Here is a 13,823-nt window from a genome sequence, read left to right as displayed (position 1 = left end):
AAGTCGACGGTCTTTTTTTTGCTGTTTTGCTGTTCAATCATGCCGGATTCGAGGAATTTGATGTTTTACCTCGCCGTCCAGTAACCAGTAGCGCGTTTGTTAAAGAAAGGAAGAAAGGAGAGTGGTGATCGGTGCTTCTGCGGCCTGTTGCGGCGTGATCGCAGCCTGATGAAATGGAATGGAGCAGTGAATCAGACACGGTGGCACTTCCGCACTACCACTGGGGGTAGCGTTTTCCTACCTATTCGATCGGGGCTCGCCATCGTTCAATCGATCGAAAATCACTCAATTCTTGCAGCTGGCCCATGACACTCACATTCGCTACGGAGCACAGCTACGAACCATGGCGTGGCCAAACCGCGCCACTTCCGCGAGTTGCCTAAACTTCCCAGCGAGCAGCACTGCTGCTAGGACGAATGTTGAGAAATTGTTTAGAGAAATTGGTCAGATGCCACCAAACGACATGGGAACCACAAAGGGGATGAGACGATACGCGCGTTTTACGCGAAAACGCCAATTCGTGGAGGAAAACAGAAACTAATTTCAATCGATTGGTTCAATTCATTGAATTATTCTAAAATTGTAATTTCACGATAAACCTCCATTATGGTCTCTTGTGTTTTTGTTGTTGCTGTAGCTGCTCTTGCCTTTGGTAGGTTGGTGGTATGGCAAAACGGCCTGAGTCATGCCACGCTGGCGCACTAATGAACGAACGGCTGTTACAGTGTGGTCCACCAGTACGGTTAATTTGTGATTCCTGTGCAGGGCAAGAATGCTCAATAACGACGACGGACGGAGCAACGACAAACGGATCTGTACGACCGGCGGTCATATATTGGATTGGTTCGCGCATGTGTGCGCGGGCTTGTGAATTAGTTGAGGCTGGAGCATTGAGCTCTTTTTTCGATACAGCGCGGGACAGTACAGACAACGTGATCATTCGTAGAACAAGTATATTGCATAAGGTTGAGGTATTTATTGTTGTGTGAAGCTTTCGCAGCTTGTTGATCGCCAATAGAATGTGCGAGAAAGGCACTTTTGCTCTCTGGTTTTTGCTAGGAAAAGAGCATGAGCAAGAGGAACGGGAAATAGTTGCAACTCTCATAATAAAAACAGTATGCAACGAAAAGCAGATCATAGAGCAGACAACCCTAAACCTGATGGCGACTTCCTGGGGATGCAAGACTGGACCCTGGTGTTCAAAAGCCATCTTTTATCTGAAGCCGCTACACTTAACCAGCAACGTCTCCTGCGCCCATCTCGGACGGACTAAGCCGGACAGGGGCTGAACGAAGCAGGGAAGAAAAAAAAGGACACCAGGGAGCATCCCGCCTTTCAAACACTGGACTGGAAACTGGATTGGAAGTAAACGAATCGTGGAAAACTGAGCGCTTCACACAGCCGCATAACTAGACACCCGGGGCCTCCGCGGGCAGCTCAAAATAATTGAAGCAAACCGAGAACAAACAAGAGCTTAGGCAAATACGCACACACCGACGAGGCGCAAAGCACCGAAGCTAAGCGGTAAACAATAGATTAAGCGCATACATACATACGTCCATGCGCTGGCGCAAAGAAGGGAGCGTTGCGCTTGTGAAAGAGTGCTCCTTGCCGTAGAATCCGTTCTTGTGTGTGTGCATTGAGGAGGAGGAGATGGAAAGCGAAGGATTGGTAGAAATAATAAGAGGAAATGGGAGAACCTTTACGTAATTGAATAGACAAATATGGTAATGCTAGAAATTCCGCTTCGTTACCCAATAGATGCATAATCATCGGATGTGTGCCGGGGAGGTGCTTTTATGGATGACATCGCCGTCGTCGTCTTGGCCGTCGCGCGACATTACCGTGGGCCACGGATCAGTTTTGCCAACCCCCCCTGGGTGTGTGTGTGTGTGTGTACGCTGATGATAGTGTTTTCCTCTTCCCGTCCCTTTGCACAAGGTGCGCAAGAAGAAAAAAAAGCAGAATAAATAATAATCCAGATGCGCTCCGGGCTCAAGCGGAGCTACGAAAGACTTCAACGATGGTGGCGATTTATAGGCGACGAACCCCCGCGCGCTTGGTATGAGTGAAGTTCGTGCGTTCGTCGCACTGTGCAGTTTTGCGCGAATGTAGAACTGAATGTGGCTGCATTGATTAGAAAATGGTAACCCCTTTTTGAGTCATAAATGAGTCACTGCTCGCTTTTGGTCGGAGATGTGTTGTTCTGTTCCAAAGCTGGGTGAAAGGGACAGGACACCGATTACGATTACCTATGCAAAATGCTCCACCAAACGGCATACTGCGGGTGTGCAATAAAAGGCAACGTAATACCGGCGAGCGGCGTAGGGAAAGCATTGTGTGTTCGGCCATATTACATACCATTGTATGGGGCCCGGAGATTAGTGTCAAGCTTCGCGAGGCGAAAAACGCTGGGGGAGGGAGCAACCCCAGAACTATCCGAGAGCGGTTGGAAGTTGAAAGAGAGCAAGCAGCAAACAGGGGGTAAGAAATACTCCAAACCACTCGATGTCGGCTGGAGGCCAAACTCTAGACAAACGGGAACGAGCAACCCTCCTCGCCATGGGGGGGGGGGGGGGGGGTGCGCCAACCGGACAGTGCCGCTGGAAGCGATCGGAGGGAAATGGTTCGCGCTGGTATGCGTCGTCTGTTGTGTGTGTGTGTTTGTGTGTGGTTGTGCCACGGTGTGAAGCTGCGAAGGAAACGCAGCGTTCAGGCCATCGGGCCGATCTACCTGCCTGCCTGCACAAACGCCACAACGGGTGTAGCCACCATCGCTGGCTTCGCTCCACCACACCACACCACACACACACGCCCCGTACCACAAACACTGCTCGTGAATGCGAGCGAAAGAAAAACTGTGTTTTTCTAATGTTTGTATTACGTGCTCGTTTATAGTAAAGCCTCCCGAAGAGCGGAGAACGAAATTCGTCTGCGCTGTCTGCGCGAAACGACAAGGAGCAAGAAACACCCAGCAAAAAGGTGTAACAGAATGAGAGAGAGAGAGAGAGGGAATGCGCAACTCAAGAGGCTCGAGCGGCAGCGCGGCAGCGCGGCAGCGCGGGATGGAATGTGTGAGAAGCCGGAGCGCGCGCGGTTTCTCATGGCATGCCTATCCCGGGGAGAACCCGAAAGGCGCACACAGCACAGCATCATCGACACCATGCTGAATCACGTTTTATGGTGGCGCAACAGAGAATCCGTTTGACCGAACGCGCAAGGTATTTGCTGTGCGCGCCAGAAAGAGACGGCTGCGCCCGGGCGTGAAGGGCTTTGTCGAGGATCGGATCGTATGCCCATGGATGTGTGTGTGTGTGTGTGCTGGCATGTACACAGGCGCAGGTTATGAGGAGACCGAAACCAGGTGATTTCTTGGCGAGGGGCATGAATAATTAAGCATAAGGTGAAAAACTCCACTCCAGCACTACAACCCCCCCTTCCCATCCCCCCCCAATCCGACCCATCGAGCCGAGGCCTTAAGGTTGTGTGTGTGTTGAGTGCGTGCGTTCCTATCACCAACACCAAAAGGGGAACCAGGAATCGGTGTGCCCGCTGTGTATTCCGAACACGCGCAGGCAGCCACTGCCACTGGCCAGGGCATTGGAACGATCGCAAGAAAGCTTGCCAGAAGGAAAGAGTAAAACAAAACACACAAAAAAAGCTGATCGTCGGAAGCCCGGGGGAACGAGTGAGCGAGATAAAAAAAGAATGGGAAAACAATTCCTTCGTATCGAGAGGAGAAAATCTTTTGCCTGCGACTGACCTGCGTGAGCGCGCGCGCGCACGCCTTCAAGAATGTGTAGGTTATATGTGGCCATTCTTCCGAAGCTTTCGGTGTGCGTCCGCCATCTTCGGCTTGTGCTGCCCTTTTCTTGCACTCACACACCCAAAGGTCTGCTCGCTCTTTTGCGCCACTGCCGGAGACGCGTTTTGGCCATACCACCAGTCAGAAAAGAATGCCGCAAGCGAGATGTACGCCGCTGCGCAGAGGCATTGAAAGAGGAAGCGAAGATAATGTGCATCATAAAATCGAGTTTCGTCCGAACAGCTTGTGTTGTTCCTTCTTCGAAGCTTTTTTACACTCGAGCTCTCGAACTGCCTCTCCCGACGCACACACACATACAATTCACACATACGCACGCACACATACACGCATACATTCCTTCGGGCTTCGGTTGGGCGGCGGAAAGCGGCGTTAAAAAGTATTTATATATTAAAAATATGATGATGAAGTAAATACCTGTATCGCTTAATATAGAAATGCTGGTCAACCGCGATCGCCACCACCGCTGCCTCCGCCGTCATCGTCGTTGTTCAACGCGGCCGGGGGGAAACAGAGAGAAAGAGAGAGAGAGAAGAATCGCACCAGGACGACGTAAAAGGCAAGATCGGGTTTGCGGGCAGAGAAAAGATTGCGCGGGCTCTTGCGTCTTGTGCTGTGTGCGCTCTCTGTATGCTGCCTGGCTCGTTGCCGTTGTGTTTGTGTGTCCACCATGCTGCTGTCGCTGTGGTTGCGCCGTGGTGTTGGTGTCGATTGTCTTTCACCACCAACCCTAAGGGCAGCAAAGTTCAACCAATAGTCAGAACCGGAGATCTTAAGAAGCTTTCCTGCTGCTTGTGCGAAAGAGTGTGTGTGTGAGAGAGCGAGAGAGCTAGTGCTCCACCACCAACTGCCCGAGCGACAATCTTCCTCGTCTGCTCCTCCATTCCATTCCATTCGGTGTTCGGTGTGCCTTCTTTTGCAAATGTGGTGAACTTCACCGCAGCAGCGCTCTCCTCTCCCCCTCCCCGCGAAGTGGCGCAGGAATGCGAGCGAGGGAAGAAAAATCTCCATCGAAACAGATTGAGCCTCGGCCTGGGCGCGCAGCATCGCCAGCGCCTTCGCTGGGGCAGCGGGAGGGTTGTCTAGCCGCGAGCGAAACAAGTTTCCAGCTATTTCGAAATTATTATGCGCCCGTTTCATAGTTGCATGTATCGGCTCCACGCCTGGTGATCGAAGACGTGTGTCTTGGCTGCTCAGAAAATGTGGTTCCGTTTCCATGCTGCAGGAGGGTGTTCGGGCATCATGATGATCTTTTCATAATTCTTGTATGAATTGTTCTGAAACGAGGAAAAAAGAGGACTGCATTTGAGAGATTTGTTCAGCTTCAGTCATTTCAAATATGTTTAGTTTTCGTTTCATACCCAACTAATGTTGGATTTTAAGTAGTTTGTTCTTTAAAATGGTGATTTAAAATTTTTAGCATCATACTCGAAACATTTCGCCTTACAGGGTTTCCCACGATTTATTGGTCGGTTCCCATCAATTTTTGGTGCGTTCTTACGATTTTTTGGTCGTATCCCATAGATGTTTGGTTCGTTCCCATAATTTATTGGTGTTTTCCGATTGGGTATCAATACAATTGGACCAAAAAATTCTGGGTAACGACCAAAAAATCGTGGGAACGCACCAAAAAAATATGGGAATCCACCCAAAATTGTTGGGAACCGACCAATAAATCGTGGGAAACCCTGTATGTCGTCGATTGATTCGAGTCGACCCGTTTGTATCGAACGACGACGGTGGAGCAAAAAGGGCAAACTTCATCACACATACACACATTCATGGGAGAGGAGTTTTGTAGTAGCGCGCAGCGGCAATGGCAGCAACGGGTGACCTGGGTGGAGAGTGAGAGAGGATGCTGCTCGGACTAGGCGACTCTTGACATACCACCGTACCACACAGCGGCCGGCCGCGAGCCACGAATGCCGAGGAGAAGGGACCGGAAAAAATTAGATACATCGAAATATTATGTGCCTATGTGTGTGAGTGCGTGTGGTGTTGTGTGGGGCCACGGCACGGCGATGAGAGAGACAGAGAGACAGAGCGCGGAGTCTGCTGTCTTGTTTATTATAATTATGAATTTATGCTGCTCGCTGCACTGTTGTTGTTCGTTAGCGTGAGTTGCAGGAAGAAAAGCTGCCCCTCTCTCTCCCCGTCTTTATCTTGCCTTTCGTTTTAAGCCAGCAAATAGGTGCCAGGCGGTGACTAATTGAATTTGTCGCTTATAATATGGTTGAAGACAGTCGAAATCAAACCAAACAAGCAAACAATTAAAAGGAAATAATTCACCACACCAACACACTATTTTAATAGATTTTTTTCTCCTTTTTTTGCAGATAATCCCCACAGCATTTGGCTGCCAACCGAAATTGCAGATACGAATCAACTGCGTTGCCAATAACTTCAAGTGCTCAATCAACTTAGGCTAGAGTCTGTGCGTGCCGTAATTTCCCTACCAAGTGTGTGCGTGTGTGCGCGCGGGTGTGTTTTAAGCTTCAAATAGTGCAATTGTTGTGTGCGTGATGACAGTGTCGCTAGCGTTATCGTCCGTGTGCACGTGGTAGTAGCGAGTCCTTATGGCAGGCCGCAGTAGTAGCATGACGAGTAGCAGCAAACCGAGCGAATGTGCCGCAGCATTGCATCGGTTTAGCAACATTTTGGCAATATTATGACGCACCTGACTAGCACACGCGTAAAGGTGCCTGGAGGTGCCGCCGCCGAGTGAAGAATTCAAAATCCCAGCATCCAGCAAGAGAGTGTGGGGAGGAGTAGGAGGAGGAGGGAGAGGGCTTTCGTCCCTTCCGTGTTGTAGCAAAGCTTTAGGAAAGAGCAGCAAGTGAAGAAGCAGGAGAAGAAAATGTATTGTGCCAGTGTGGTGAAAATAATGTGTTGGCTGCTGGTGGCCACGCTGGGCCTGCTGGCCGCAGCCGCCATCGAGCAGGTGGGTGCGCACAGTCCCGGGCCGGGGCCGGGGCCCGGTCCGGGTGTGGTGATCGTGCCGCGGCGTCGCTCCTCGAGCGATGGGGCGATGCAGTCGCGGGCGGTGGAGACGCGCGTACAGTTCAATGTGTTTGAGAACGAGGCGAAGGGCACGGTGGTGGGCTACATCCCTACCAAGCCGGGCTTCACCTATCGGTTCAACGAACCGCCGCGGGAGTTTGTGCTGGACGCGAGCACGGGCGAGATCAAGACGAACGCCGTGCTGGACCGGGAAGCGCTGCGGGCCGACCGGTACGACCTGGTGATACTGTCCAGCCAGCCGACGTACCCGATCGAGGTACGCATCACCGTGCTGGACGTGAACGACAATGCGCCGGAGTTTCCGGAGCCGACGATCGCGGTCTCGTTCTCGGAGAGTGCCATCACCGGGACGCGGCTGCTGCTGGATGCGGCCACCGATAGGGACGCGGGCGAGAACGGCGTCACCGACGACTACCGCATCGTGGAGGGCAACCATGAGGAAAAGTTCCGGCTCGCCGTTACCACCAGCCCGAACGGGGACGTGTACTATCTGCATCTCGAGACGACGGGCAAGCTCGACCGGGAGAGCCGCGGCTTCTACGCGCTCAACATCTCGGCCCGCGACGGCGGTGAGCCGGCCCGGTACGGCTATCTGCGCGTGAACGTGACGATACTGGACGTGAACGACAACCCGCCGATCTTCGACCACAGCGACTACATCGTGTCGCTCAATGAGAGCGTGCTGCCCGGCACGCCCGTCCTGCAGGTGATGGCGTCGGACAGCGACCTGGGGGATAACAGCAAGATCACGTACTATCTGGCCGACGCGGAGACGCAGTTCACGGTCGACCCGGAGACGGGCGTGATTGCGACGACCGAGCAGCTGACCTGCCCGCACCAGAACTGCCACGAGGGCGGACGGAGCTGCCCGAAGAGCTGCGTGTTTACGGTGTTTGCGCGGGACCACGGCACGCCGCGGCAGGACGGCCGCACCTACGTCACGGTCAACCTGGTGGACACGAACGATCACGATCCGGTGATACGGTTCCAATACTTCCCGCCGACCGGCAGCTTCGCGACGGTGGACGAGAACGCGGCGAACGGGTCGGTCGTGGCGGCCGTGTCCGTGGTGGACGCCGACGAGGGCCTGAACGGGGACACCAGCCTGCGCATCGTGGCGGGGAACGATCTGCAACACTTTCGGCTGGAGAAGTCGCCCAGCTTCTACATCGTGCGCGTGAACGGGGTGCTCGATCGGGAGGAGATCGGGAAGTACAACCTCACCGTGGTCGCGATCGACCGGGGTGCGCCGCCCCGCACCGCCACCGCCCACCTCATCATCCACGTGAACGATGTGAACGATCACGAGCCGGTGTTCGAAAAGTCCGAGTACTCGGCGGTGCTGAGCGAGCTGGCCCCGCCGGGGACGTACGTGGCCAGCATTACCGCCATGGACGAGGATACCGGCGTGAATGCGCAGATCTTCTACGACTTTGTGGCCGGCAACCGGGACCAGTGGTTCCGGATCGATCCTGCCTCCGGTCTGATCACGACACGGGCGCCGCTCGACCGCGAGGTGCTCGGGCACGTGGAGCTGAGCATTTCGGCCCGGGACGGCGGGCCCAATCCGAAGTGGGCCCACACCCAGCTCAAGGTCACCATACTGGACGAGAACGATGAGGCGCCGGCCTTTGCGCAGCCGCTGCTGAACGTGACGCTCAGCGAGACGGCACCACCGCGCACGGTCGTTGTCTCGCTGGCAGCCGTGGACCACGACCAGGGGACGAACGGGAGCATCACGTACTCGTTTCACCCCAGCGTGGAGCGCAACTATCCGGGCACGTTCGAGCTGGACGCACTGTCGGGACAGATCGCCACGCGCCGGGCGCTCGATCGCGAGCTGGTCGCGGCCTACACGCTCGTGGTGATCGCCCGCGACCACGGTTCGCCGCCGCAATCGTCCAGCGCTACCGTCAGCATCGCGGTCGAGGATGCCAACGACAACAGCCCGGAGCTGTATCCCCGCGCGTACTTTGTGCCGGTGGCGGAGGACGCTCCGGAGGGTACGCTGATCGCGCAGCTGACCGCCACCGATCGGGACGAGGGTGAGAATGCGATCGTGCAGTACGAGCTGGTCGGCGGTCCGACCACTGATGCCGCTCTGTTCGCTATCGATGCGAGTACGGGAGCGCTGACGCTACGGTCCAGCCTGCAGAAGTCGCCAAAGCCGGTCCATCGAGTGATTGTGGGCTGCAAAGATCGTGGTGGGCGGCGGGCCGAGCAGGACGCCGTCGTCGAGGTGGTCAAGGAGTCGCTCGTCGAGGAGATTGGGTTTGATGCACCGTCCCCCACAGGGTACGACTTTCGCCTGCTGGAAGACAACGGGCTGGAGCGGCGACAAAAGTCACCGCAAGAGCGAGAGGTGGGCCAGCTGCGCACGCGCTGGGCTGCTGCTTCCGGCTCGGCCTCCGCCGGCTCGTCCAACGTGGTGTTTGCGATCGTGCGGGGCGACTCGGCCGCCAGCTTCCGCATACACGAGCGCACCGGTGTGATCAGCACGGCGCGGCACATCGATCGCGAGCAGCGCGCACTGTACCGGCTCACGGTGGCGGCACGGAACGGGCTCGCCTACGGGGAAACGACCGTCAACGTCACCGTCGTGGATGTGAACGACAATGCGCCGGCCTTTCTGTACGAGCACGACGAAATTCGGCTGCCGGAAAATGCGGCCGTCGGGCAGGAGGTGTACGTGGCGAAGGCGAAGGACGCGGACACGGGCGCGAACAGCCAGGTGCGGTTCGGGCTGAGCAGCAATCCGCAGGGTCTGTTTCGCATCGCCGAGACGAGCGGGGTGATTTACCTCAACCGCTCGATCGGCGTCGAACCGGGCACCGTCCTGTCGCTCGAGGTGAGTGCCACCGACGGAGGCAGCCCACCGCTGACGACACGCACCACGGTGCAGGTGACGGTGGAGGACGTGAACGACCACACGCCCGTGTTCGATCACACCTCGTACGAGACGTCGCTGCTCGAGTCGATGCCGGTGAATTCGCGCTTCTTCGCGCTGGCCGCGTCCGACGCCGACGTCGGACCGAACGGGCGCATCTCGTACGCCATCGTGGAGGGCAACGTGGACGGCAAGTTTGGCATCTTTCCCGACGGCTACCTGTTCGTGCGCAGCGCGCTGGACCGCGAGGAGCGCGACTACTACGCGCTGACGATCGCGTGCGCCGACGAGGGCCGGCCGGTGTCGCGCAGCTCGTCCGTGCCGGTGATTGTGCACGTCATCGACGAGAATGACAACGCGCCGCAGTTTACCAACGGGACGTTCGTGTTTAGCGTGGCCGAGAACGAGCCGCCCGACACGTTTGTGGGCAAGCTGACGGCGATCGATCGCGACATTGGGCGCAATGCCGAGCTGATCTACACACTCTCCTCGACGTCTTCCACGTCGTCGGCGGGAGGATCGTCGGCCAGCGGGAAGGACCGCGAGGAGGACTTCAGCATCGATTCGCGCAACGGTTTCATCCGCACGCGCCGCTCGTTCGACCGCGAAGCCCTCGGCGGTCAGAGTTTCCTCGCGCTGGAAGCAACCGTTTCCGACAATGGGGCCGTTCGGCTGAGGGATCGCGTCAAGATCAAGGTGTTTATTACGGACGTCAACGACAATGCGCCCGTGTTTGTGCGCGCACCCTACCGGGTGCAGATCTCCGAGGGCGCCTCGATCGGCACGCAGCTGGTGCGCGTTTACACCCACGACGCCGACGAAGGGCTGAACGGGGACGTGTTTTACTACATCTCCGAAGGGAACCGGGCGGAGCGATTCGCTATCGACGACTCTACCGGCCAAATAACGCTCGCCCGGGCACTGGATCGCGAAACGACGGCCTCCTACCGACTGACGGTGGTGGCGCACGATGCCTCCAAGCAGCACCGGTTGAGCGCGTCCACCACCGTCACGATAGAGGTGCTGGACGAAAACGACGATGCGCCCGAGTTCACGCAGACACTGAGCCAAATCGCGATCGTGGAGACGACCCCGATCGGCACCGAGCTGATGCGATTCCGCGCGACCGATCTGGACCTTGGGGCGAACGCGCAGATTGCCTTCTCGATCGCGGCCGGCAACCGGCGGGACACGTTCCACATCGATGCGCTGTCGGGCGCACTGTACCTGCACCGTGCCCTCGACTACGAGGACACGCAGAGCTACTCGCTCAACATCTCGGCCGCGGACGGAGGCAATCCACGGCTGGCCACCACCATCCTGTTCGCCGTCAACGTGATCGACGCCAACGACAACCCGCCCGCCTTCCCGAACACCGCGATCGTGCGGCAAATTCGCGAAGGCATTCCACTGAACACGCCGATTGTGACGGTCACGGCGGAGGATCCCGACTCGGGCCTGAACGGCAAGGTGCGGTACGAGATCGCCCACCAAGACCCCCAGGACGGGGACGGCGAGCGCCACTTTGGCATCAATCCGACCACCGGCGTCATTCACACGCTGCACCTGATCGACCGGGAGGCCATCGACACGTACCGGCTCACCGTGCTGGCCACCGACCAGGCCGCCCCACCGGCCCAGCGACTTTCCGCGGAAAAGCTCGTCACCGTCATCGTGGAGGACGTGAACGACAATGCGCCAGTGTTCGTGTCGATGAATGCCGCCATTCTGCCGGTGCGCGACAGTGCCATGGGCGAAATTATGCGCATACACGCGCAGGACGCCGACTCGAGCTCGAACGGGCTCGTCACGTACGAGATGATCGGTGGGAATACGGACATCTTCCAGCTGCATCGCACCACGGGCGTGATCACGCTGCGCAAGCCGATCCCCAAACCGGACACCCGCTATCAACTGTCCGTCCGAGCGACGGACGAGGCCGTGCAGGCGGAGCGCAAAAGCAGCGACGCGTACATCACCATCCTGACGACGGGAGCTCCCGGCAGCAGTTCCTCGGGGCCCGTGTTCGCCAAGAAGGACCTGTCGGGCAGCGTGTCGGAGAACGAACCGATTGGCACCAGCATTCTGACGGTTTCCGCCTACCTGAACTCGGTGTCGGACATCGAGTACTACGTCACCAACGTCACGTCCGGGTCGAACGGGCGACAGGTCAACCGGCTGTTCGATATCGACACCAAGCTGGGCATTCTGTCGACCGCGGCCGAGCTGGACCGTGAAGCTGGCATCGAGCATTACGACGTCGAGGTGTACGCCGTCGCCGTCGGTACCGTGCCCAGGACAACCAGCACCCGGGTAAGTAGCTATTGTTTTCCTTTTTTTGGTAGCGTCAGAGGGGGAAGTAACAGAGTATGGGAATAACGACGGGGATAAGATAATCTACCAACTCTCTCTCTACCCACGCAAAGTGTGAATATGTATCTAAATGGTCGGCGCCCCCGGCTCTCGGGAGGAGTGTGATAGAGAAATTACGCCCTAATTAAATCAACCTGCCAAATCACGCTTTGACAAGGCGCACGGCAAAACCCCTCCTATGCTCGTAAAGGCAGGGGAAAAGCTCTAATGCTAATGTCGCTTATCTTGCGCGCATCTTTCGGCCAGACTTTACGATCCTTTACTTTTATTCGTACCCATTTGATTGCCCTACGCGGGGCGAAGGCTGAATCGCTATTTACGATTATGGCTCGCTTTTTTAAGCTGACTAAGCTTTTCCCAGCCCCATTGTTTTACACCCACACTGCCTGCCGCTTGGGTTGCCGGCGGGTTGCAACTTCCTCGCCAAATATTTCTTGATGGTGTACGCCCGATAAGCGAGACACCTTCCGAACACACTCATTAACGAGATTCTGGCTGTGGGTAGATCTCTGCTGCGTACGCCCTAGTGTAGTTCTCGTTGCTATTTCAGTTGGGGTTTCAGCATCATCATCATCATCACCAGGTTTAGGTTTTAAACGTAAATCATCACCATTTCATCGCTGTTGAAGGTGCGACAAGAATCACGAGATTCTTTCATGTATAGCTCGTTTTGCTGAGCTTTATTAAATACTAAGCATTATTACTCACTCTCTGTATCTTTGTATTTACTTGTAACAATCTAACGAGATGAATGATTATATTAAATATGAGAAAATCCTCTCTTTTTTGGACTCCATTTGTCGATGACATGGGCGCCAAATCGTTCAAAATTACGGTGCCAAACAGTGTCGGAAAAGAATTCGATACATGCACAAGCGACGAACCTGGGTAGGCAAATTGCAATCGAAACCTGACCCGCTTGACCATCTCACACAGTCTCACGCAAGTGCACCACACACATTTTTGGGCAGTTTTTGGGAAACACATAACAACATTGTGTTTTCCACTTTTTGGCATACCTCGGACAGCCCTCGGGTGGGTATCCGATCCTCGTGATACATAATGAGAACCAAATGACTAGCTGCATAACATATTCGCATCGCTTCTAGGCAGGTATTATGACGCCAGATTATAGGTGTTTCTGTGTGAGGGAAAAATATTAAAGAATGCACTTCCCGGCGGTTGCATGGTTTCTGCCCCGCAGAGAGATACGGTTACAATCTCTTTTCCCCTGCCTGCACAATGCGCTGGGGCGCACTTTTATCGGGCGCCCAGTTCCCTTTCACCCGGTGTGCGTAGTGTTTTGTTCTAGCACCGAGCATCGGTCGCAATTGTGGTTGCATCGGTGGAGATGCATTTTTCATCGAGCGTTTCATGCACACAAGCTGGCACAAGCGAAGGGCCTCTCCCTCGGCCGTATGGATTTTTCCTCTCAGTACGCACAAACACCAAGCCGAGTAAAGTGGAAAGAGTTAAGAATGGTCAATTGTTTGCCATTCAGGTTCATTCGATTCATATTTTGCGGACAGACAGCCATAGCCAAAAACAACACTGCAAATCGTTAGAAGCAACATTCGTACCAGGTCGAATAAAGGAAATTCACATCACAATCACATCTTTAATGCCCGACGAAAATATAATTGTTCAACCTTCTTTCCGCACAACACACAGCATTGTGGCCAAATATAACACAAAAAACCTCATGCCCACACGAGCCGT

At 55.4% G+C, this 13,823-nt stretch overlaps 1 protein-coding gene across 1 annotated transcript in view; it reads left to right on the top strand.

Annotated features, from left to right (window-relative positions):
* The window catches only part of LOC121596197 (cadherin-related tumor suppressor), a 53,426-nt gene that overhangs the window by 3,918 nt on the left and 35,685 nt on the right, over positions 1 to 13,823 (top strand). Inside the window, exon 2 of the mRNA XM_041920920.1 lies at positions 6,160 to 12,044. Coding sequence (XP_041776854.1) covers positions 6,681 to 12,044 — 5,364 coding nt within the window. The 5' untranslated portion in view covers positions 6,160 to 6,680. The remainder of the gene's footprint in view (positions 1 to 6,159; positions 12,045 to 13,823) is intronic.

This window comes from Anopheles merus, chromosome 3R (assembly GCF_017562075.2).
Source record: "Anopheles merus strain MAF chromosome 3R, AmerM5.1, whole genome shotgun sequence".
Lineage (NCBI taxonomy): Eukaryota > Metazoa > Arthropoda > Insecta > Diptera > Culicidae > Anopheles > Anopheles merus.
This window is presented reverse-complemented; position numbering and strand designations above follow the sequence as displayed.